The following is a 26,141-nucleotide window of genomic DNA, read 5'->3' as shown; positions in this document are numbered from 1 at the left end:
AACACAAAGGCAGGCAGGTGCAAAACAGAAGGGGAAGCAACAGGAGGGAGAGACAAGTCACAAGAGGAAAGAGAAGGAAAAAGAGAGAGTTTAGACACGCACAGTTAGGGGAAGGAGGTTCTCGAGAAATAATCAAACAGGAGATGTGAAAAGTCGGAGAGCTAAAGTTCTGCAAGCAGCAGGTAAGGACAGAAACGACTGGAGCACTGTTCGGATGCAAACTGGTAGATGGCTCCAACAGAAGGGGACACTGCCTGGGGAGAGGACCCATAGCACACACACCCCAACATGCCCTTACCTCAGCGACTCCACGAGCTGCCCAACAACCTGCTGTGCTTGCTGGCAAACACAATTTGGCAAAGGAGCACTCTGCTTTGGGGCAAAGTTTATCTCATTTCCCCCAAGAGCTGTGAACGTTGGTGCTGGGGGTTGTTTTTGTGCTCAGAACTGAATTATGTAGGAGAATTTGGGGATGGGCTTTTTTAATAGCTTTAGTTCTTAACAAGGGGGCTCCTTCAAGAAAAACACTGAAAATTGTGTTCACTCTATACTTGTTAAAATTGCACCCTCACTACTGGAATGGTACAACTAACAGGCAGCTCCCTCGGTTACTCACAGTGATGCGTGGAAGAAAACTGAGCAACAAAGAGGAAAAAAGAACCATGAGCAAGAGAAGCAGCCAGTGCTTCAGCATTTCTGTTCACCTTCTCCCAGGGCAGTGCATGAGTAGCCCTAGGAGTGCGTTTTAAAAATCCCTCTCTTTTCAGCATCTAGCCTTTTGGGACCAGGACTTAATTTCTCATGAGTAGCATTTTCTTCCATGAAAACATCCAATTGCTGCTGGCTGGGCTAGCCAGCAGCACCCATTCTGCTCTGCTGATGGGTGCTCATATGACTGGGATGTTGACTCTTGTCCTTCAGAGCCTGCACATTGGGTCTTTGCCTTTCTCTTCTTCCACTTGTACCCTTTCTGCTACAGGCAGGCCCCTGACTCCAGCACCTGCCAGGCTTTCTGCATGCTAATGGAGATGATGGGGAGGATCACCACTACTCAGTGACCTAGAACGTCCAAGGGAGGATGCCCAGCTTTTCCTGTGGTCATACATTACATGCAAATGGATGCTCTGGCACTGGAGGTGTTCACAGCCAGGTTGGATGGGGCTTTGGCCAACCTGATCTGCCAAAAGTCATCCCTGCCCATGGCAGAGGCTTGAACTAGATGATGCCTAAGCGTCCTTTCCAACCCAAGCAATCCTATGACAAGCAGGACCTCAAAGGCTTTCCCATCTGTAGTCTTTCATCTCCTCTATTTTAAAGAAAGGCATAGAAAATGCACGTCCCCGGCAGAAGTTAGGGCTCTCCTCCCACCCTGCATCTCCTCACCTGTCTGTGGGGACCTTGCTCAGGCCCACCATTGGGCGAAGTGGGCCTGCTCTGATCGGCAGACTTGGGCTGGGCTCGGTCCCGGCTGCCATAGCGATCACAGGAGTAGAAACGCTGCTTTTCTGAAGAGGAGGAAGAGTGCTGCTTCCTCTCTTGGGACCGTCCACGCTCCTGCTTCTTGTCCTTGGAAGAAGATTCACCAGATTGGGGCACTGAAAGGAGAATATTAGCTGGCGGTCACCAACGCGGGAAGAACACTCAAATGTGGAGCAGGGACCCCAGATCACACCAAAATTGTGTTATAAAGGGAGGGACTAATCCTCGTTAAACGCAAAGCTCTTACCAGCTTCCCCATCGGCCAGCTGATGTGTGGTCCTGTCCAAGGACTTCTGCTTCTTCTCTTTCCGCCGGTGGCAGCGGTGGTGGTGGTGGTGGTGCTGCACCTGCTCCGTGGGCATGCGCTCCAGGGAGTACTCGTAGAGGTGCATGGGGTGCGGACGCTGCGGGGTCAGCGTGGAGATGGAGCGCTTCATGGGGCTCGTGTCCGGGATGGGCTGCGGGGCACAGGGGACACGGAGCAGGGTGAGGGGACAAACCCTCACCTTGCTCAGCTGCTCAGTTCCCAGCATGGGGAGGGGATTTACAGCAATAGACAGGGGCAAGGAGGGGCAGGAGAAAAACAGTTAACTGGCTCTAATTGGAACGGGCAGAAGAAACTTGGAATGGTGAACTTAGCGCAAAGTTTGAGGAGCAAATGTGATCTCCATTTGCTGAAATGGGCTTTACTTTCAGTGTTGTGCCAACCCACAGGTTTCACAGGCGCAGAGCAGAATGCAGCGTGTCACACCAAACACAGCCTCACAGGAGTCAACAGGAGATGAGCAGGGGCACAGGGCAGCACAGTAGCCAAGCGTCTCACAAAGGTAATTCTCCAAGGCCAGTTCCACCCAAAGCTGCTTCAGGGCCTGGGATCATCCCAAAGCAACTCCAAAGAGGGAAGCGTGAAAGCATTTCTGGGCACCATATGGAGAGGGAGAAAAATCAGAAATAAAGAAATGGGCAAGGTACAGGCCAAGCCAACTAACAGCTACAAATGTCTCCCTGCATTGAAGACCACTTCCATCAACTGTTAAACCTCTCCTCTTGATGTCCTTGTGGCTGGGACAAGCAGGACATCATGTATACCCTGCAATTCTACCAGGATATCTCCAGAAATGACTACTTGGGGTTGCTATTGCAATTTTCAAATCGTCTGTGGCTTTGAGAGCCAAGCACAAGAGCTCTGCACAGCAATCCAGCCTCCCACAGGCACTGCTGGGTGCTGTCTCCTCACCGGTGGCAGCTCCAGTCTCTGCTCTCTTCCCCACTGAGTTCAAACCTTACAACAATGCTCTGCAGAACACAAGGTGAATGGGCTGCAGGACAAATGCTCTCACATCCTTTTACCTTCCTGCTGAGGTATAAAGCTCAGAAAACAAGGAAAAGCCCTGTGTTTCCTTCTCCATTACTCTGCTGGTCTCCAGCTGCTTTGCAGAGTGCTCTCAGGTGCATACAGGGGTTCCCCCATGCTCTGCAGGCTTCCCGACGTCTATCATCACATCTAAGCTTCTTGCTAGAGGGAAGCCATCCGAGCACAGCACAGCAGCCAGATGGGGAGGGAGCTCAGGATGTCCTTTGGTTTGAGGCTTGTTTGAGTTCTCAATCCAATAGGTGCCTCAAATGACAATGCCAGCAGAACATTTACTTTGCTCATGGTAACCTTTCCAGAGAGCCTTGCATTATTTTTTACCATCTATGCTCTTTTGTTTGCTTTGCCTGAATTTCAGATCTCTGCTGCCCCGTGATATTTACATAAAGCAGAGCCAGATGGTTTGCAGCCCTGGTTGGTATTTTGGGTAGGAAGAGCTGTTCCTCCCAGCGTGCCACCACGCATGCAAAGGTGCAATCTCAGCTGAATTTTTAGTTGCTGCTCTCTCTTTCAAGTTACCCAAGTGTTGGTGTTTCCTATCAGGGTGTAAGGCGCAGTGTTATAACTGGAAAGTTTGTCACAGACATGAGGCAGATATGGTTGGGGAGTCGAGGCAGGGACACAGCATCACACTGCTGTTTGCCCAGGTGTGCACAGCTACAGGAGCAAGGAGAGCTGGTGCTTCATTGCTCTCCTCCACAGCCCTTGCTATGCGCACTTTCTAGAGGCATGAAATCATACTTAGGGCTTCACGTCTGCCCTCTTTGCTTACTGTTGAGCCTAAAGATGGAGCAGGTGGGAGAGGACCATAAACTGGCAGTCAGATTCAGGAATTGACTGATGTGGGCAAAAAAGCAAAAACACTTCCCACTAAAAGCATTTACCAGGATTTCCTAAGTCATCCTAGGAGCTGCCAGAAAGACAGACGTTTCCCAACTAAAAGCCAGCCAAATCCATAAGAAATGAACATTTCTGTTTGGACCCAATTCTATGCTAGTTCCTGGGACAAAAGTCCTCACTGACACTAGCAGGAGGTGGATCTTGGCAAGGCAAAGCCTGTCCTCCACAGAAATCCCAACAATGCTCTCGTTACATTAATGGGGCACGCACACAAGCCTTGGGAGACTATACCATAACCCTTCACAGAGTTACTAATTGCTTCTTCATTACCAAACTGGCAGTTCTCACTTCCTAAGCCCCTGTGCAACAAGGCATTCAAAATAAATAAGCAAAACCAAAGAAAAGTCCCTGCTATTACAGCGTGCGGCGTGCAGTTGTGGGTCAGAGGGATGGCAGCAAAGTGGGAAGAGACAGCAGCTGCATCGGTGCAACATCGTACTCCAAATGAGAAGGGAAAGAAGTAAAGGGTTAAGGAAGGTTAATTATTTCTTAACATGGATTTAATAGGATACAACTTAGTGCAGACTACATACTGCTAGGTAACTCCCAGGTGACCGTGCTTTGCTCCTCTGCAAACAATTCGGACAAGATGAGAGACATTATTTGAAGCAGCCCCACAGTACAGCCATTGTCAGACATCACAGCAGATGTGCAGCAGACACGATGAGGGAGGGAGGGGAGGTGGTGGGGAAAGGGACAGCGAAGAGGCAGGGGGGATGGAAAGCATAGGGGATTTGTTTTCAAAAGGGGAGTGTAAAAAAAGATGGAGGGATAACAGATAAACAAGATGTCCAGAAAACAGAAGGAAAGGGAAAGCATCGCAAATAAGAGTTACAAGGAACTCAAAGTTTGGGGGAGTGGTGCAGCACGTGAGAATGGGCGGGAGGGGGAAACAGAAGGGGAGACACACAGAGAGGACATTGGTTATTTGGCTGAAGCTACAACACCAGAACATTACATCATTACATGAGGTTAGATCTGCTCAGGTATTATGGGCCTGATTCATAATAAGATCAGAGAGCTCTGGGGAGGGCAGTTGTGCCCTGGGGGACAAGTACTGTGCTCCTGCAAGCAAACGCTTCTGGAAAAATGAAGTGGTGGAAAGCAACAGGCTTTGTCTCTGCATTGGAGCATGTCCCAGCAGCATGGGAAGGCACTGCTGGGACTGCTCTGGTCTGGGTGGGACAGGGAAGGCAGCACTGGAGAGGTCATAAATGGCAGAACCATTAAGGTTGAAAAAGATCACTAAGATCACCTAGTCCAACTATCAGATGCATGAAGGAGCAGCTGAACCCTTCCTCTCATAGGGAATTGTGGCAGCAAGGTGCAGCGAAAGCGACCCAGAAGGTTTCCTCTCTGTTAGATTAGAGGGCTCTGAGCAAAGGGACTGCTCAGTCTCCAGCTGCAACCATGTTAAATCACAGCTGCAACAGAGAGGAGTTTCCCAAGACAAAGCTTATGCCACTGCCTTTGCTGCTGGTAACTGCATTGCATTGGAAGGCTACTGGGGGTCTAGGATAAAGGACAACTTCATTTTGGGAAGGCTGAAGGGAGAGAGTGTGGGTTTGTTTGGGGGTCTGTTTCTTTCATTAAGCATCCTGCTTAGTGTTGCTGATAACTCAGAGAATCCCAGAAGACAACATCCCATTCAGTGACTTGCTGGAGCTCTCATACATAGAGTGGAGTTTCTGATGACAGTTGGGAAATTTGCTAGCCAGTGAAGCATAGCGTACACCAGTCTAAGAAAATTTTTGCAAATGTGCTATCTGTTGGAGCCATTCCCAACTATGCAACACACAGCCCTTGAGTTTTGGGGGGCAGCTCTCTTCTTACAGTATGAATCAGGCCCTTTGAACAAAAGACAAAACTATGAAATGTTCTGACACACAATAGGAGGGATGGTGTCTGGAGAGCACCTGGGTTAACGAGCAATGAACACATACGATGCCCAACAATGGTATGTGAAAACCATGACCTCCTATGCACTAAGGAATGTCCACAATTAATCACCAAGTTGCTGTAAAAGCCAACTGTAATGATGGGGTTTCTTTACAAGTTAAACAAGGAAAATGAAATCCTTAACGACATATTACCAATCAAAATCACAACACAAGATATACTAATAACTGTGGGAAGAGGAAAACACAGGGAGACTGCTTGATGTCTCAGTGAGGCCTTCCAGGCACAGTCTCCCTGGTATTTTCCATACCTCCAGCATTTATCAAAGAGAACCACAGGAAATCTCCAGCTTATTTTACAGCTGGGGCACTAGAGCATGCCTCAGCTGTCTGTCTGGATAGATGGCAGACAACTGGCAATGGGAAACATATGCCTTTTAGGAATACAGGCTGGCAAACATCATTGTCCCCAGTTAATCAGAACAGACACTCTTGGGTAGGCAGTCATCATTTAGCAACCCAAAAAGAGGGATTTCTCTTGCTTGCTTTTTGCTGCAACCAGGAGCGAGTAAATCCGGGGACAACGCTGTGCTTGCACACGAATGCCTATCATCCAAGCAAAAAGCCTGGTTACCTGGCTCCGAGTTCAGCTTCCAAAAAAACCTCACAGGCAACTGACAACAGCAGCACCAATCCCTTGCCATGCTCTCCCACCACCAGCCTCCCTCGCTCACCTGCGTTTCGGCAGCCAGGCGCGGCATGGAAGCCGCCCGACCCTGGCTCTCCAGCCCTGGTTGGTGCTCTCCGTTGGCAATTGCGGGGCTGATCTCCCTCATTTCCACCACCTGATTGAAGCAAGAAACGGTGTTAAACAGCAAGACCACATCAGCTTTGAACCCACTGTCTGAGCAGGCTTCTGCTAATTGGTGTGTGAAGAGGTGCTGATAGGGAAAGAGAATAAACTGGGGGCTGTGGAGCACCCAAGTTATTCATCAACAGCGTTGTTTTCAACAAGGACAGCAATGAGCCACGAGCCATGGCAATGAGCCCCAGCCCTGACCTGTGACATCTCTCCTCTGGGTTTATACACTAATAACAATGGGACTGGGACAAGGGGACAACGAGGAAGACATAACCCTAAGTTATGTCTCAGCAGACACCTAGATCCAGGATAAGCACGTCTACAAACACAGCTAGCAGACTTGCTTTCTCCATAACGTTCGAGCAAGTTTTGGGTGGTAAGAAAGACAATGCTCATTCCAAAGGGCAGAGGACCTCTCCAGCTCTCAGAGAAGCATCTATCCTGACATCCAGTAAGATCTGCTGCATTCTACCCTGTCGTTGTCACCTGTTTGCTTACCCGTTCAATGGGGATTTCTTCTGAGTGGCCTCGCTCAAAAGCTGGTGTCCTGGTTTCATAAAACACATCCTGGGTGCGTTGGGTCCCCCAGGAACTGGACTCTTTGATCCCACCCTCTGGGGCTGGCCTGCCAGAAGGTAAATTGGAAGAAAAGATGAACCCTTAATCGTTGTAAAGGTAAAGCACCCGGGTAACCTCTAATGTTTCACTTCTGAAACTAGGTGAAGGGTATTTGGTGAAGCTATTAAGTCCTGTAGGCTTCCCCAGGGCCACCTCCTTTATAACTCAAAGATCCCTTGAGCAACCAGGAAAACAAATAGATCAGCTCATTCTTTTTAAGTAAATGAGGAAACTGACCTCTGCAGCTAAAGTTCTGATGAAGCAAAACGAACAATTTTGGAATTCAGGCAAATTATGTACGCAAGAACAGACAAATAACCCTAAATGACATTGGTCAAGCACATCTGTGGCCAGGCTAAACTAAGTTCACTGAATATACAGTGGTATATGGAGCCCTAGGTTTTACATCTGAGCCCGCAGTTCATCTCCCAAGGTAATTAAACCTCAGATCTCTATCATTAAAAAAAATCCATGGCATTTGTGACCCGGAAGAAAGTCACCTGAGGAACAGGAAATGGAGAACTGACAAGGGATTGCTGCTACTATAACTGTTTGGTAAGCTTTCTATGGAGGTATTATTTTGTCCAAAGAGGAAGAGTCAGAGATTCTGCCCTGGAAAGCCTCAGGAAGCTCTCAGTATTATCAAGTGCCACAAGCTTAAAGGACTTCTCTGTTCCCAAGGCCTTCTGGTCTCCCAAGAACTCATTGCATTAGCAATCCATTGGTTGATTAGCTTGGGATTTATCTGTCTGTTTTGCAGTGCTCTCAAATTTGTATAACCGAACTCACACTTAAAACTGGTCACAGTGGAAAGCTCTACAGTTAAGTTTCAGAGACCATTAGGGAAACACTTAGCTTTGGAGAACCCACCAGTACCACCGTGTGGAGAACTGCATTGGTAGGAGGCATTTTAATAGCCACCAGTGGAAAGTTGTCCTAGTCAAGTGCGAAGAGGCCATTGAACTTGGAGTCACTGGAGATGCTCTGCACCATCACAGCAACTGGATCAGTGGGGGTCAGGGTTGACGTGCCTGCCCTCGGTGCCCCTGCTCTGTGTCACAGATACTCACAACGTGCCCCCGTTGTTGAGTGAGGCCGAGCTTTTCTGGCGGAGGAACGCCTTCGCGCTGCTGAACGCCGAGGGCTGGGTTTGCTCCAAAGTGGCCTTCAGGGGGTGGAAGAGCGACACTGGTCCGGGCTGTGAAGAACAAAGGATGGTTGTAAGAGATGGAGCTGAGTGTGGAGAGGATGCACTGCACTAACCAAGCATCCCCCCCCATCCCCACACTTCAAGTGAAATGCACCGGTGACTCCAGTGAGAACCGCCCACTGCTCGAGAAGAAGCTGCACAAGAGTGAGGACAAAGAGTGGCATCCCCAGTACCTGGCACAGGCCCCCAGGAGGCTGGTGGACTTGTTCCCTGCTGTTCTTGTTCTGTTTGTAGAAGTCAAATATCATGAGCGCTGCGTAGACCTTCCCCACAGTCATCTCGTCAGCTGTCCGCACATGGTGAAACACAGCGGAGATGGTCGGGTGGAGAAAGGGAAAGGACAAGGGGAGGGATGGATAAGTCAAAGTGCATGAGAAACAGCAACAACAAAGGGGTGTGAGAAAGAAGGTGAAAGAACAGGTGATGTTAGAATATTGAGGCAAAACAGGCACAGGGAAAAGAAAAGGAAAAAAAGCAAAAAAAAAAAAAAAAAAAAAGGTTATAACAGACTTCTTCAGATCTTTGCCAGTTGCTGCCTTTAACGTCTAAGGAGGATGGCCCCTGTCTCTAACTCCCTACAGCAAACATTCGCAGAGGCTGGGTGGAAGAGAAACAGGCAGGGAAACTCCATGGTATTGTAAGCATTGCCAACAAAGAACCATTAAATTAATACCAGATCTGCAGCCAACTTTTTATCAACAAAAGAGCCTTATTCCAATTTCTTTGAATTATAGTTAACTGGGGTATAGCTGGCTAACATATATCTCAAAGTATTTCACTTTTCCAGATGTCTTTTTCACCCTCCCAGCTCTGCTCCCCTCCCTTCCCTGCACAGGAGCTGAACAGCAAGGAGTTAAAGATGCAAAGGCACCATGAGAAGTGGGGAGGAAAAGAATTCTGTAGTTGCTACCCACTGATCTGCACCTCCTCATCTGTCTTAATTAACTTTGCCTTTATTGCTCTGCACTGTTTCTCATTAATCAGGAATCTGAGCCCTTGCTTTAGCCAATCAAGATAATGGCAAGCTTTCCACTTCCTCAGCACTTTCTCCCGGGATATCATCGAGCAGCACAAGGATCCAAGATACCCCACTTCTGATTCTGTAAGTTCTCAGCAAACTTACAATTTCCTTCTCCTGCTTTTCTGCAGCAGACCAAACCCAGATGGTAGAAATTGCTCTCCTGCCCTGTGAGGCCCAGGCTGGAGGCAAACAAAAGCGAGGAACAATGTCTGGAAGGGGCCACACAGCATTGGTCTCTCCTCAGCATGGTGGTTTTTCTAAGAACATGAAACCTACCGTAACATTAAGGAAACGCATGCCTAAATTTGACCTCAGCTTACCTGCTCCATAGGTGATAATGGAATCATCAAGGCTGGAAAAGATCATCAAGTCCAACCATCAACCCACCCCACCATGCCCACTGATCATGTCCCTAAGTGCCACGTCTCCACTTTCCTTGAAAACCTCCAGGGAAGGTGACTCCATCACTCCCCTGAGCAGCCTGTCCCAATACCTCTGTGACAGCACAGGGGTGTGTGCTGTGAACCTACAGCAGCACCTGCAAGCTGATCTACCTTCTGCTTCTTTGCTGCATCCTCCACTTGAACTGTGCACCTGGATGGGGCTTGGGACAGAGCAGGCAGGGAGGGGGAAAACCCATGCTGGGATTCTTGGAGGGCTGGGTGCTTACGTTTGTGAGGAGGCACCAGCAAATCCAGCGTCTTCTGGGACAGGTTGGGCCAAACCAAAGAGATCTCCTTTCTCAGCTCAGCATCACACTGGTGCTGCTTAACACCCCCTGAAGAAAGGGAGAAGTAACAAGAAGACACGTGAGTGAAAATCCTCATCCATTCAGCACAGCAAGAAAAGGAGAAGACACATCCCCAACTCTCCTTCCTCAAGAGCACGAAACCAGGACGAGCTGCAGCAGGGAACTACAGATCACAACTACAGTGTGTGAGCAGAGCCCCAGCCTGCTGACCTGTGCTGTCACCTAAGGCTCAAACTTCAGCTCCAACCTCCTCTACCTCATTGCAGGTGCTGCTGAAGTAGGCACCATCAGCAGAAAGCAGCAGCACCTGCGGAGCGTGATACAAAGGAGGTCATCAATGATTAGAAGCCCTGTCCCCTAACAACCCTTCCTGAGGTGTTTGGCAGTGAGGCATAGCAAACATTCAAGGCACCGTACTGTATCAACAGCATCAAACGGGAGCCATGGAGCAGCGTAAACCAGAAGGAGCTGAACACTGCGGCATTATTCAAACGGCCAAAGTGAGGTCTCAATACACAAGTGGAAAGTGATTAAAGTATATGTAAGCCAACAGGCCAGCTCCCAGCTGAATGCACCACACAGCAGGCAATTAAGTAGTTCATCTGAATGACAGAGATTATTTTTCTAAGAGGAAAGTAATGGGAGGAGGCTCTGGGTGCTCTGCTACATGGCAGTCTGAACTCCCACACTCGGTCTCATTAGGGAGGGTTTATTAAGGGCCTGTTAGCCTTACTAAAGACTCAATTAAATGCAGCACATGAAACCTATTCAAACCAAGCAACACAGCAACAAAACAGGTCGAGAACTCACAACCCGCAGCAGATAGAGGCCTCTGAGCAACACCAGCACTATCAGCCAGGCTGCTTCTCTGCTTCCCCCCTAGTGCATGGTTAAAAGAAATAGGAAGGGGAGAATTTTGCAGCTGAAAAAGTCTGTGTGAATTACCATTACTGACAGCTAACGAGAACCCTAAAATAAGACAAACTCTCAGGGCTTCAGTGGCTTTATCCAGATTTTATTCCTAAGATATGGTGTTGGCCCTAAAATCGTAGATAGTCCTAAATGCATCCTTAAAATGAGCATTATTAGGGGTGTCCTTTAGCAGCCTCAAAGTTTTTGTGTTCTTCCAGCATTGCCAAAGCATCAAAGTTTCAGTAACACATGAGGAAGGCAATTAATGCAGAGAGGTGGCAAGGCTGGCCCAAGGAAAAGCACAGCATTCTAACCCAGCCCTGCCCTTTGCTCACAAGAGCACTGTTACCTCCTGTTAGCTTCTAAATTAGGTAAAACAGTGCTTTGGCCCATTGTGCCTTGACTCTGACCCCAGCCAGCCTGATTAAACAGCGTAACGACCCATAGAAAAGGCCGGTGTGTTTTACTACCTTGCGGTGTTTAATTGGGAAGTGAAGTATATGCCTGACTAAGCACTTAAATAATAAAATTTTATCTCAGGGCAGCTCGGAGAGCTCTGAGTCACTGCCTCACCACAAGCAGACAGCAACGCTGTGCAGAAACTCTTGTGTCTATCACAGAGCATGCATGGGGCTCCCAGCTGGGATGCCCAAAACTCTGCACATCTCCCCAGCCGCAGTGCCAGGATACAGCTGCCCAAAGGCAGAGCAGGGCTCAGGACTCTTCTCTGCTGCCTGTCCCTGGAGCTCTCTTGTTCTTGGGTTTGGGGAATGAAAATGGGATTTCCATCTGGGTTGGCAGTGCTGTGGTTTCAGGACTGTGGAGCAGCAGACAAGCTGATGCTCAAGCCACGCAGCAGTCATTCCCTCCCTCTCACCTGAGGCGAGCTTGATTTCCAGAGCAGTGCGGATCAGGGCCATCAGCGTGGAGGTGAAGTGGACCGTCAGATCCTCGGGTGAGATGGGCATGTTCATCCGTACCAGGCGCTGCGGGAGGAATACAGGCACTGTCAGCCTTGGTCAGCGTTTCTCCCCCTACCCCTCCCCTCCTGAGAGCCCCTAGAGATAGCCCCATTGCAAACATGAGCCCTTCTCCTTGTGTTAACCTTTTGTGCACTGAGCCCAAACATCCTCCCCACACAGCTGGCAGCTCCTTTCCTGGAGCGGGTCTGAGCCGCTGATGTTGGCTGTGATGGATTGCCAGCATTGGTACTGCGATCCTACAAAGAGGTTCCTTCCAAAAGAAGCTGGTTTGAATGTCCTCATCCCATTTCAGAGCCTACTACTCTGTTCCTGATGGTCTCCAGCTACAGTCCTACCTGCAGCCTCTGGACACGTGGCTCTGCAGACCTTGGAGCGCTCCCACGATGATGCTTTTTGCACACAGCCTGAAGCACACTTGGTCCACACAGGGCCAGTGAGCCTTGTGGTTTGGCCCAGTTTTCTGGGGCAGTTTGGGTCTGGGTGCTAATATGTAAAAGGATAAAATGTTCATTTTTTGGAGACACTTGGGTTCCATCTTGGACATCCTTTCACCGTAAGCATTCCAGCAGCTATGAAGATCTCCAGTCAATGAGCTACACAGCTCCATCCAGGTCTTACCCTTAGTGGAAGGATCTGGGTGGGTGAGTGCAGGACTGTAATTTCCCCCTCCCACATTCTTTCAGTCTGGACACGGAATAGTCCCCCAGGATCCGCATGCATCTTCCAAGATCTTTAGACCTGGTGGAATCTCCTTCCCTGCCAGCAATCAGGACCAGCTCTGATAGGGCAAAATCATCCCTCCTGTGCACAGTAAGGACCTGAGACTGCACAGTGCTTTGGAGGCTGTGGCTCCCTTAACATGTCTGGCATCCGAGTACGGAAATGCAGACGGGTGGAAGCATTCTCTGATAACCTTAGCAATGCATTTAAAGGATGGATTTCTTCTCTTTTGGCAATCTCCTCGTTTCTCAGCTCCTCAGCTTTCAAAAGCTGCTGAGCCTCACTCGGAGCCTTATCAGAGCAGCCCCTGCGTTTCCGCTCCCAGATTGCTCTCGCGCCCCGAGGAAGTCACCGAGCATTAATCTTCGCTGTAAGCCAAGCGGGAGCCTGGCCGGGGCCCCTCGCTCGGGAGGGAATTTCATCCAAGTCCAAAAGCTGCTTAGGCTGTGGCTTTGATGCCTATCAGCGTGCAGAACCCTCTCTTTGTTCAGCACCAGCCGGCGTGCTGCTGCAGCACCGAGCACAGGAGCACAGGAGAGCGCAGCGCCTGCTCCGCGTGCCATGACACCATGCACTGCCAAGGCCTGCTTGGAGGAATCTCCTACACGTAGGATTGTCCTGCTTGTGCTGATGGGCACAGGGCATTAGTTAGGTGAAAAAAGTCTGCTTGCAAATGAGCGGACGTTTGGCAGAGCTGAGATGCCCCTTTTTATCTTGTTATACATCTTTGGATTTCATTGCGCGGTGCACAAGGGGCTCATGTAGCAACCGACCCTGTCCCCTGAAGGCTGAGACAAACCACTGCAATCTCAAAGAGCTCTTAAAGGGTGCCCAGAGGTTATCAGTCATGTCTGACAAGGCTCTGAGAAAGGGAAATCAAAGCCACGACTCCCCTCCCTTTGTAACTCAATGACAGCAGCAAATGCTGGCAAGGCCACAACCATTTTCTCTGTTCACTTGTCTCCAATGAAGCTGCATTTTAATTTGGACTTTTCCCTCAGCGCACAAAAAGTTAGCACAACATTTCTGCATCACTGCGAGCCCAGAGACCAGCAGTCCCACCACATCCCACCGCAGTGGGACAGAGAGAGTAAAGGGATGGAGAGAGAAAGAAGATGCATGGCAGTGAGGAACAAGCAGATGAGAAACAATCCCTCCAGGAGAGCTCTATCCTCACACAAACAAGCACCAAAAACTATTGTGGGATGGTGATATCCCAGTCCTCTCCCCCAGTTTCCCAGACCGAATTCCCCAGCAGCGTGGAAGCAGAGCACAGCAACGCTGTGTGAAGGACTTTCCTCCTCAACTGTAATAAGGGAGGACGGATTTACAGGGAGATTTCTGAGAGGTAGAAAGAAGAAGGAGGTTCAAGCTTGCAAGTGCAACTGCATGCTTGCTTTGCTGAGCAAAATGCCTGTGCCCAAGCCAGCACTGGGTGGGATTGCTGGGAATGGCCATCTGGAAGGGTCCCCCCACTATAGCCTTCTCATCTCCTTGCTCTGAGAAGAGCTGCTGCCCTTTGCGCTGGCTGCCCTTTTTTTCCACCCCAACATGCACTTTTGTCAAACAGCTCAAACTAGACCTGTATGCAATTTCCCATCCAATAAACCACCAGCCAACAGAGTGCAGTACAGGTCCTCTGTCCTCCCACATCTCAAAGGTCCAATTAGTAACATTTTCCCTCTTTCCAGACCCCAGAAGGACCCCATAAGAGCATGCTGATGGGGATGGCAGGGGAGCTTGCACCGCTCTGGCTTCCTATGGGAATTGAAGGCCACAACCAAGGGGTGTTCAGGTGAACTAATAATTTCGGGCAATGAAAAAAACAAAACCCATGCAGGCCCAGCAGGACAGGGCTCCCAGTGCTGCTCCTCTTCCTCCCTTTGTCTCCCATATCCAATAGCATCTAAGGAAGAGCAGCAGCAGCAGATGGAGTCCCTGTTCCTCTTCCCAGTGCTTCCTTGGGGACCCATTTCCAGCTCGGGGATTTAGTCAGGAGGCTGGGGGGAGGCAGAGGGAGCTGGCATGGCGGATCTCATTATGTTTCTGCAGGAAAAGGTCCCAGAGGGAGGAGCTGCAATATTGTCTCTAGAGTTCCCTAATTAACTTTGTGCACCACAGAAAGGAGAGCGGGCAGGTAACAAATGGTAACTGATTACAGCTGGGTTACAGTAGGTGATGCCTTTGGCTGCGGTTGCTTGCACAGTCAGAGGGGTGCAGGCATCTCCCAACACCAGCAGAGATTTCATTGCAAACAAACAAAGATGTGGGCAACAATGAATCAGAGCTTTGCATCAAGCGGAGTTGGCAGAATCTGTGCCCGCTCAGTGTTCAGTTTCTGGAGACTTCTGGGGCAATGTTCACACAGTGAATAAATACACTGGAGAAATGGGGAAATTCATGTTGGTGTCAAAATCTAGGCAAGGGTTAAGCAGGGCCTGGGTGAGGCTGAAGTTGTTTGCTGCTTCTCAGTGTGACCCAGAAAATGAGCATTGAGCTCAGGCTCAAACATTTGCCCAAGTATTGGCAGAAAGGAGAGCACACTGAGCTACAGATGCTGGGAAAACCAGCTGGCACCCCGATGGATTTTAATTATTAAGAACACCTCATCAGCAGCTCCTGAGCAGCCTCTGGGACAAGAACTGCTCAGGGAATAATTTTCAAATGTGAATAAATTCAGGACAATGGAGCATTGCTTGCAGAAAACGAGGCTGAATTTGGTGAATAAATTATCTGCTATGAATAATTCACTCCGACCTAGTTGTAATTATTCTGCTCTGCTTTAACTCTTCTCTCAGCTTCAGAGAGGCTGCCCAAGCCTTCCTCCCTCCCATGGCAAGGGTGGATATAGATATAGGGGAGAAATTCTTCACGATGAGTATGGTGGAATAGGTTCTCAGGGAGGCTGTGGATGCCCCATCCCTGGAGGTGTTCAAGGCCAGGCTGGATGGGCCCTGGGCAGCCTGAGCTGGTGGGAGATGTCCCTGCCAACACCATATAGGGTGATGGAGCAGACTTTAAGGACCCTTCTAACCCAACCATTCTATGATTCTACGCTTCTATGGAGCACTGACTCTGTCCTAGCACACAACCAGACCGCTGCATGGAGAAGTCTCATCATACCTTCTGCTGCACAGAGAATTACAGCAGCAGCACGGGCATTTCCTGTGCCCATTTTACAGACCTACTCTGTGATGCAAAGCATGGGCAAAGAATGTGGTGGCTCCTCGCATGGAAGGATTCCTTCCCACAGGTCAGGGTGCATAGCTGGGACTTAGAATCATAGAATCATTAAGGCTGGAAGAGACCACTAAGACCATCTAGTCCAACTACCAACCCATCCCCACCATGCCCACCAAACTATGTCCCTCAGCACCACATCTCCATGTTTCTTGAAAACCTCTGGGGACAAGCACACCTCAGGTATGAAGTCCTGCCACGTCTCTGTGCAACAGGCACTCACCTCCCCTTCATGTTTCCTCCAGTGGAGGGAAGCCAACAGCCACAAAGCATGCAGATACCTGCTGAAAATATTGCTACCGCTGAAGAGCATATAGAAACCAAGGACTCTTCACCATAGACAAGCTGATGCTAAAGGGCCTCCAAGTCTCAATAAACGAGAGTAAATGTATCCAGCAGTTCCCAAACTGAGTAAAACCAAGCAACCCCAACCAGCCAACGAGCCAGAGATCCAATCTCAAGGCACTAGAGTGAAGTCAAAGTGGTTTTCTCCCCTTTTTTTCATCCAACCAGATAGAAGAGATTTTAAAACACACTTCTTCCCATTTCTCCCTCCCTGGTTTCAGGATAGAGCTCTCCCGGTGCCCCAGGATCCCACATGCACAGCCAAGCTCCGGCCGAGGCTGGGCACACAAACCCAGGAGGACAGCTGAGAAAGGGGAACCAGAAAGCAACAGAGAGGAAGGACAGCAGCCAACAGGGCTGCAAGGAGGAAAAAACCCAAACGAAACAAGTACAGACATACTGAGAAGGGTGACAACTGGGGAAAGACACACAAAGCCTTTATAAACAGAGAGGACTGGGAAAAATCATACATATGGAAAGGAAAAGGATGGACGTGTGGGGCAAAAGGGCTTTTGCCAGACAGAAGAGTAAGCTTTAAAAAAATCTATATTGATTCTTTCAGAGGGAGGGAGCAGAAATGGTGCAGAGACCATGGGAAAAGTTCAGAACTGGTCTCAGGTCCGTATTTCTGTGGCTTGTGTCTCTGTGATAAGGGACAAAATGAATCAGATTGCCCTCAAACTCAGAAACTTGATGTACAGTTGAGGTTTGAGCTGTTCAGCTGGAACCCATCTCTGCATATGGTTCAGCCATACATAGGCACCTTTTAGAGTTTTCTAAGTAGATGGGTAAAAATTAAACATATCTTAAAATATATCTATTTTAAAAACAAACCATTCATCTGTACCTAGCTTCTGTGGATTTTCTCTGTAAAGACATATTAAACCAGAGACCAGCTAACTCAGAAGGATAGGACAGATTCGGGAAGGCACAGCTGCAGTGCCTCCACCTAGGGAGTTCCTCTGCAGCAGCTGAGAGCCATCACAGAAAGGCAGAGACACCTCACTACGAAAATCAGCCAAAAACCTTGTTTAAAATGCTTATTTTAATACACGTTATTTATATATTCCTTTTTTTCCTCCCTTCTTTTTAAAGATTTGGAGGGGGGAAAAAAAAGTGACGGGTTTATGCTTTTGGTGCACGCCTGTGACCTCAGAGCTGCAAACATCTACAGCTCCCAGCAGTGCCCGCTCCCTGTGAAGTCAATGGGAACTCAGAGGTGCTAAAAGGAGCCACTGATTGCTCTAAAAGCTTCGGGGTTTCTGTGCATAATTGGTACCTTTGCAGAAGTGTTTAACTGTGGGTATCCATCTGAAATAGCTAGGAGGGCATTAAGGCAGCCAGGTTTCTCAAGGGGCTTCATGGTAAGGTGGGGATGAATTGCTCAAACAGAGGTGCTCCTTTAAACAGCTACTACTGTAGCAAGAAACACACCAAAATGAGTATGGAAAAGATATCTAGCTGCCTAGTTTTAAGGTTCTGCTCACTTTGCTCTTCATATCCCAACACACTGAGGAAGGATCTTGTAGAAAGCCATATCGGAACCTCTTCTTGCTGCTACGTGTCCTGCCAGGCCCAGGTTTTTGGCTTATTTTAAGTCTCTTTACAAAACCTGGCTTTCCAACGGGCTCAATGGAAAAAAACAAAAACCAAAACCAAGCACCTCTGGGAGGGACATTGTGGTCTGGATCCACTGCGTCCCACTGCAGCAAGCACAGCGGGGTGTGAGAATTATGCTTGGTGGCAGCTGAAATGAGGTCAACAGCAAAACAAACACCCACAGAACCAACAACCCTGTTGAGTTTAATGGACACTGAATTGCACAGTTCTAGGTGCTTATGGCAGAATCCTTCTGAAATGGTGAAGTTCAGTGTTAAAAGATCCAAGGAGTTGGCCCCGTGTCTGTCTGAATTTCCCCTGTGCTCATCAAGGCAGCAGCTAGCTAGCAGCCTTTCGGCTATAATGCCTTTCTGTGGTTCAATTAAAAAGTTTGTCAGAATCAACAATCAGTTTGAGTGATTTCTTCATCTCACCGTCTTAAATGCTTCGCATTAAAATAATTTCTTTCATGAGGGTATTTAAGGAGCCCTTCTGGCGTTGCCTCTGTTTAATAGCTCGCTAACTCCTACAGCATTGCCTACTCTAATTACACCAATCTAATTTAGAGGGGGGAAAACCACCATCATACTGATGGGCTAGCGAGAGCGGTGGAAAGACAAATGGGGATTGTAGTGGCAGGGTAATTTACTCATTAGCACCCTCCCCAGAGTAGCCTAAATGGAAGCAGAATGAGAGAGAGAGAAACACTGATAGAAATAGCGGAGACACAGTAAGAAAGACAAACTGACGTGCCATCATTTCAAAGACCAAAAAAACGGTTACAAAAAAGAAAAAAAAAAAAAAAGCAGCAGATCCAAAATCCAGTCTGCTCCGAAAGCAGCGAGAGCACTTAGAAGGAGCCCAGGAAAACAACATGAACGTCACAGAAACAGCACCCGCTGCAGCCACAGCACAAAAAGCTGGTGGGTTGGCAGGAGCTGCTGGGGTGGTCTACCTTATAGGCAACGCGAGCAGGGCATTTCTTTCCAAGGCCTAGAGGTGGGGACATGTGTCTCAGCATCTCATACATGTCTGTGTAACTGATGCGCCCGCTTGGAGTCAGAGGGAGAGAGGCAAAAGCGAGAGGAGACGGAAATCAAACCAGAGCAGGAGGGGGAAAAGGGAGGTGGGGAAAAGGGGGAGGGCAACACAACGGAGCAAATGAGGAGGAGAGAGAAAGGGGAAAGCAGACAAGAAAACAGAGATCCGGTTAATCAGATTTCTCAGGAAAACAAAACCAAACAAAGAGGTGGGTCAGTCGGAAGGTTCTCCGCTTCCATTCCTGTGGTTCGGCGCCCAACGTCTCCTCCTCGCCTTGGGGAAGCCCCACGTCCCCTGCAGCCGGGAATGATTGAGGTCTTGTTTGGGAGGGAGGGCTTGGGTTTGGGTTGGGTTTTGGGGGGCAGAGGTGTGGGCCTGCACCCCAAACAGGTCCGAGAGGCTGTGGTCACCATGCCAGGGAGAGCTGGTAGGCAGAGTTATGGGACAGGGCGCTTTCCCTCGGCGAATGAAGAGCTGGGTTTTCAGGTTAGCCTATGGACTGCCAGAGAAGGAAAAGCCAATCCTAATCCTGAAGCTCCCAATCTGCTCAGGGGCACAGACAGGGACTGCTCTAAGTCAAGGGTGCAAGTCTGCAGAACTCCAGCCAGACTGAATCTGGCAAAACCAGAGCCCAGCCCCTACTCTGCAGGATGGCAGTGGAAAGCGGATTTGTTTCTGCCTTACATTTGATGGGCCCCTCTTTCCTCAAACCAACACCCACCACCTGCCTTCACCACTGACGTCTGCCTGCCTGCCCTGGGTGCTGTCATGGAAACCCTTCAAGAAGGGCAGCTGCAGAAGCAGGCACCACATGCCAGCCTGCTGCCCCGATACGGGTCTCCAATCCTATTTTCCATGCACTGACGCAGAAGTAGGCAGAGGAGAGAACTTACCCCGCCAAACCCATCTATTCCTGTCCTCAGTAACTAATGCAGTTAACATACCTCTCCGGCTTTAGAGCCCAGAGTTAATCTGAAGGCTGATGAGAGACACAAATTGTAATTGCAGCCAACAGTTTCCCCCTGGCTTCCCTCCTCTGTCCCTGCTCCTGGCATAGAGCTCAGTGCCTCTGAATTCTTGGCAAGGCCCATCCTTAGCTCCCCTCTTCGCTCCCAAGCACTGCACACCTGTGGTCAGGAGGTTCCCTGATACATCTAACATGACTTATGAGCTCAGAGACACAAGCGTTGCTCCCAAGGCAACCTCTGGCTCTTGCAGTGGGGTGGACTCAAAGCTCATCCCTTCATCTCTCCCCTGCCTGGACAACCAGCCCTGCAGCCCTGTTCCTAAATGTCCTTTCAGCTCAGGAAAGGGAAGGGTTCAAACGTGAGTCACTCAGTCAGAGGGGCAATGCTGCAAGGCCCCCAAGAAATCCTGGGATAACATTTATCTCTGGTGCATAAAGAGGAGCACTCAGACACGGCGCTGCTTTTCCCTAACACTTCCCACCCAGCCCCTGTGCGATGCAAGCTCGAGGGTTGGCTGTCTCATAAAGCTGCCTGGCCCCAGCCAGCTGGGTGTGGGAAGGGATGGGACGGGGATGAGATGCATGGAGGAGCGAGGAGGCAGTCCATCAATCATTCCTTGGTCACGCAACGAGTTTCGTTACGTTACAGTTTCTTTTCTGCACCGTTTGCATTTGCACTTAGGGGTAAAAAAAAATAAAATAAAATAAAATAAAAACAAAACGGAAAATGCTGGAGGGAGTCTCTGAAGTTGCAAACCTTGTATGCCACCCTATGAGGGCACTTCTTCCCTAAGCCCAGGGGTGGAGCAATTACACGTAACAAATTGTACATATCCTTATAATGAATCCGGCAACTGGAAAGGAAACATCAGAAGTTATGACAGCAAAAACACAGGGAATCAGCCTTTCCTTTGCAAACAGAAGAGGCTGGAAGGACAAACCACGCTGAAAAGCAAAGTTAGCCTGATACCAACTGGGTTTGTGAAGAAGGAGCGACTTTAACACAGATGAAGAGAGAGAGAGAGAGTGCTTCCTGCTGCTCAAAGGCTTTATATTCATATTTCTTTCACAAAACCTTCCGTGTCTGAAGGTAGGCATCCCATCCATTGCATTTAGCTACCTACATCACTGTGTTTTACCTCCCTATGACTGAGCATCTGCCAACAGAAGGCACCTACCCACTGCCCAGGCACTGAGCAGCCCAGTAAAACCAGAGCCTGCAGCACACAAATGGCCTGTGTACTGGACCATGACTGGGATTTGGATGAGCAGGTTCAACAGAGCTTGGGAACCTCCACCTCCCACTGTTATTACCTGCATGGCCTCAGCTTGCTGTGTGGACAGTAAGCAGTGTGCCTGAGGGACAGCAACTGCATCTCAAGGGCCGCCAGCATTGGGAAAATGGAATCTTCATCACCAGGTGAAATCAGACGCCCTGAGGCTGCTTTATGGTCGGTCTCATTAACTCACAACAATATTTCCAGCCAATTTAACAGTAGGATTAGATCTCTTAATCTTCTGCAAGTAACCAAATCAGGTACAAAAAGAGCTGCGCTCAGCTTCAGAATGACCTCTAAAGAAAAACGAGATAATGTGTCTTCACTGTGTTTATTTTTGTACGTTATATAAAGAAGGCTGGAATATTTTGGAAAAGATCCTTCAATATTACTGCTTTTTTGGACGTGAAAAATTAAGGTCTATTCAAAACCTTCGCAATCAACTCAAAACTATTAATTTAGAAGCAGACCAAGTGGGGCTGTGCAAGTCTTGGCTGCAGGCCTAATCATAGTTATAAAAAGTATACTGGTTTAACTGAGTCAAGTAGTTTACCCCAGTTTTAGAACGGTTTTGCAAAATCAGTGTGCAGCAAATCCATAGGAGCACTTCCCTGCTTTCTCCATGAGTCAGTGGGACCGCTCCTTGGCTGTCCCTTGCCCAGCATTCAGGAACAAGGAATGGGAGGGCACGACCAACATTCCCAATAACTCTAAGGTTTGTGCACTGGGGACTAGGGCATAAGGGAGGAAATTCTCACTTCATGTATCTTGGATGCAAAGGAAGTTTTTTTTCCAGTTCACCCTTCAGTTCAGTGCTACCCTGGTTAACTCACAGCCTCAGACCTCGTGTGCATTAGCTCTCCCGCTCTCTCCTTTTCTGTGATGCCTGAGGTCTCTGCTCCCCCTGAATCCAACACTTTTACCACACTTACCGCTCCCGAGTGCCACACACACTCACAACAGCTGCTAGCTGCACTTTTATCTTCCTTTTGAATATTTTTCCCCAGAAAATTTTAGAGAAAGTTGGAGGTTATAACAAAGCCAAAGGTTTCTGACATCAGAAATAGGTATGTAAATACACACACAGTAAGCCTATGTTGACAATGCTACCTACACAACAAAAGCATAACAAAATTTGTACTGCTTAGCCAGCCAGCATGGTTCATCAAGGGCCTCAAGCTGCAGAAGGTGAGCAAACACCATCATCTCCTTTTGCATGAAACAGCCAAGGGGGAGATCTTGAGAGAAGGCGTGAAGCAGTCAAAGATGGAAGCAAAAGCTGACACAGCCTGGGATTCTTCTTCCATGCAAATTGTACTGTGGTCATTATTTATCATTCCTCTACAGATACAGCATACTGGGAGTTGATGTTAAAAAAATCAGATGGAAGCTTCTTTCAGTGAGTTTGACCAACTAAGGGAACAAGCAAGTGAATAAAGAATGGATTCTCAACAGCCCTGCAACTTCAGCTGAAAACTGAGTGCTTTGTCCTGCTGGGAGCAATGCCTTAAGGGACAATGTGTTCAGCTCCATCCTTGGATCACTACTGGGAGATACAGTGTCCAAGGCCACAAAGGAATTCAGCCCAAATGTTCAAAAGATCTGCTCTGGCCTTAAATTACAAATGGATTTGAGATTACTCTTACATTGTGGAAATGTTAGTCCCACTGTGAAAACATAAATGATTTCAGTGGAACGATTCACACATGGAAAATGCAGAACACACACATGTTTTGGGACCAAGGCTTGAGTACCACGCCTCAGCTGTCCCTTGGTTTGCACTTCTGCCGCTCTGCCAACATCAATAGCTTCACACCAGAGCAAAATGGGACCAAGACTAGGGAAAAATCAGAATTCGGACCTTTCTATATGGTGTACTTTGTGTTAACAGCTCCGATAGTGGATGGGTGAGCGCTCCACAAAATGTAACCGCTGTGCTCAGAGTTAACAGCGCAAGAAAAGCTTTAAACTTTCATGGGTGGAAAGCTCCCCAACACATAAACATTAATAAAAAGTAAACTGATACTTATTACTTCCCCTTACAGTGTGTGACTTCTCCCATGGATGCTAATCAGACTGTTTTTAAGTAGAAAAGGGGCACTCCCAAGTTCTCAGTCTCATTGAGATTTCCTAGTGGTAAGAGATAGGATTGGATTTGGAAAAGAAAAAATAGTTATTTATTCCCTGCCAAATACCCACAAAGGCCATGACTGTATTACAGAGCACGTGGCAAGGAAAATCTGCTTAGAGATTACAAGCCTCTAGTACGTGTGCCATACGTGTGCAGGCTTGTGGTATCGATGGCTTGGAGCTAGTTAAAATCACACAGTTCATTTTGGATAGGTTTACATTTAAAGTTAGTCTAAATCAATTCTAGTGTGATTTTCAAGCAATTTAATTGCATCCTAGCAGGGAGTTTCAGATCCTGATTATACAAAACCCTGTCTGCATCTGCCTCCACTGAAGAGAAACAAAGAAGTGGAAAGGTTCTAAGAGCTGGAGGCAGCTTCATGGCACATACAGAGGGGATTCTCTGCAGAGTAACTTGGGGGAAGGAAGACGGAAACAAAATTAGCAGGGCTTGGAAGAAAAGCTTCCCAGCAGGCAAATGCCCAAGCTGCAGATTACTGAGGACCCTGTTGTGACCTGTAACTCAGAGCATCTAGAAATGACAATGACAGTCACCAGCACTGTTGTGCAGTGGCTTTATACAGACAAATGAAAAAACAAGATATTCAAGTCAATCTTGCCCTAGAAGTGATGCCCAGTCCAAGCTATTTCTTTACATTTTTCAATGCCTTAAAAGGTTGCAGCAGTGGCTCCTGGGTCTGCCACAGCACAGAGCTGCTCCTGTGGGGCTGTGCTGCCAGTGCAGGGGTTTGGCCTTCCCAGCTGATGTCTTGGAGCAGGAAAAGCAAAGACAAAACAGGAAAACCCAATACTTCTTCATCAAGTTGGAAGAAAAGCACTTTCTTCTTTACCACGATCATGTATCAAGAACATTTCATCAGAGGCTCACTGAGATCTCAAATGTTTCCAAAGTCAGGCTGACCGCATTTTCTTATTATTATTTCACGTGTCTTAGGTTTCAACTGCAAGCCCAAAACTTGAATAATATTTATAAGAAAAAATTTCCCTCTACAATGATGATGTCATCAGAAGGAGGCTTCCAAGATCAAAAAACATAGGGTTGGATGAGAAATGTCTGTTCAATAACCCTATTTTCAGCAAAAGCACCCTCATGTTAACAAGCTTTGCATCATGCCCTGCTGCCTTACGAGCGCCTGGAAGCAAAAGATCAATTCTGGGCCCATAGCACTTAATACAGAAGCCAAGCAGTGGAGTTTGTCATCTCCTTTGAAAGGAGAGAGGGCATCTTGAAAACCTGAAGCTTTTGTGTGAGACCCCATGTCTCTGCACAGGATTTGTGAAGCTGCTTGTGTGCTTCTCAGCTAGGATAGGAATGCTGCCCAAGTAAGGAGCAGTGAGGCTTAGCTGCGCAAGTCAAGAAAAACATTGGCAATGGCAGGATGTTCAGCATATCTTTGGCCTGGGATGCAGGAACCAAAGGCAATCAAAGCTGCTTTTGGAAATGCTAAACATCTTTTCTGCTTGGCTATTTGGCCAAGATCACTTGAATTTATCCTATTATTTGTTGGCCTTGTGTGTGCACGGGGTGACAGTGGTTGTGTTTGGCTCTACTGAGTTGTTGGTTTATGTCTATCTCATGTCTATTGAATGGAAATTCTCTTGTAATGACATCAGATTAATTCATCTCCAATACACAGTGAATTTAAAATGGATCATTTACCTCTAATGTTACTTCAGTTTTTAGACATTTTTCCTTCTGGATCTGTATTCACATTCAGAGCAGGCTGTGTGCATATATGATACCTATACCCAACATAAATCCTTTTCTCCACATGCAAGTATAAGAGCACACATACCAGGCAGCTGGGTCATATTCAGCCCAGACACGAACAAACTCATCCAAGTGATGGGGCCCAAGGATGGAGGAGTCTCTTGTCAAGTATTCAAAGTTGTCCATAATTACAGCCACAAATAGGTTCAACATCTGCAGAGAGGAAGCAGTTATAGAGTTAGGTAGAATGTAAATAAAAGCAGGAAGTTTAAGAGGGTTATGAATTTCTTAGCTAGATATGTGGGTCCAACACCGTGGTCATTAATCAGGAATTGTCTACATCTCCTCCAGGAGCTGCTTTCTGCTTGCAGTGTAGTAGCCCTGCCCCGTCCCCTTCACTGCTCTTTCAAAATCACTGCAAGAGCCAAGTGCTGCAGGTAGATGGGGAAGTGAGAGGCATCCTCAGGTCTACGAAGTTCTTGCTGGGAATGCCAGCCCTAGCCCCTCCTGAAACCCACACCACAGCCTCACGTCAGAAAGATTTAGGCTTGCAGGAGGCCACTGCAAAAGGCAGCAGATTGGCGGGTTACAGGACCTTGAGCAGAGAACTTCTGAAATTGTGTGGATTTTAACAAATTGAGATAAAATACTGTGATGAGCAACATTTCTTTTCTTCTTATAAGTGCACAGTGAGGCACTTGATTTTCCCATTCTCAGAGTAGGGACACTTCTTTCTGCATATCAGCCCAAACCACACAACTCCACCCAGCACAGCACCATGAGGTATTACTGACAACCTGAAAGAGACCAGAAAGTTCATACACCCTTCAGAATGAACCTGGCAAAGCCAGGACTGGGGCCCTGGGGCCCTGCTGTCACCTCCTCCTCTCCTGTCCTCTGCAAGTCAGTTCCAGCTCCATGGTGTGCAGCAAGTTTGCATGGCTTTTGACTGTGGAGAGTTTGGCAGCATCTCTATCACCAGTGAGGTTCCACAGCATGATCACAGACTGGTGGAACAGTCCAGCTGTTGCTGCTTCACCAACTAGATTGTGCCAGCTCTTCCAGCACTTTGATATCAAAGCAA

At 48.1% G+C, this 26,141-nt stretch overlaps 1 protein-coding gene across 1 annotated transcript in view; it reads right to left on the bottom strand.

Moving 5' to 3' along the window:
- Positions 984 to 26,141, bottom strand: part of CACNA1B (calcium voltage-gated channel subunit alpha1 B) — a 266,954-nt gene continuing 241,796 nt past the window's right edge. Inside the window, exons 38-47 of the mRNA XM_021414263.1 lie at positions 25,143 to 25,270; positions 18,866 to 18,962; positions 11,901 to 12,009; positions 10,031 to 10,138; positions 8,513 to 8,625; positions 8,200 to 8,327; positions 7,010 to 7,136; positions 6,384 to 6,494; positions 1,727 to 1,937; positions 984 to 1,595 (exon numbers count right to left, since the gene is read on the bottom strand). Coding sequence (XP_021269938.1) covers positions 1,351 to 1,595; positions 1,727 to 1,937; positions 6,384 to 6,494; positions 7,010 to 7,136; positions 8,200 to 8,327; positions 8,513 to 8,625; positions 10,031 to 10,138; positions 11,901 to 12,009; positions 18,866 to 18,962; positions 25,143 to 25,270 — 1,377 coding nt within the window. The 3' untranslated portion in view covers positions 984 to 1,350. The remainder of the gene's footprint in view (positions 1,596 to 1,726; positions 1,938 to 6,383; positions 6,495 to 7,009; positions 7,137 to 8,199; positions 8,328 to 8,512; positions 8,626 to 10,030; positions 10,139 to 11,900; positions 12,010 to 18,865; positions 18,963 to 25,142; positions 25,271 to 26,141) is intronic.

This window comes from Numida meleagris, chromosome 16 (genome assembly GCF_002078875.1).
Source record: "Numida meleagris isolate 19003 breed g44 Domestic line chromosome 16, NumMel1.0, whole genome shotgun sequence".
Classification (NCBI taxonomy): Eukaryota; Metazoa; Chordata; class Aves; order Galliformes; family Numididae; genus Numida; species Numida meleagris.
This window is presented reverse-complemented; position numbering and strand designations above follow the sequence as displayed.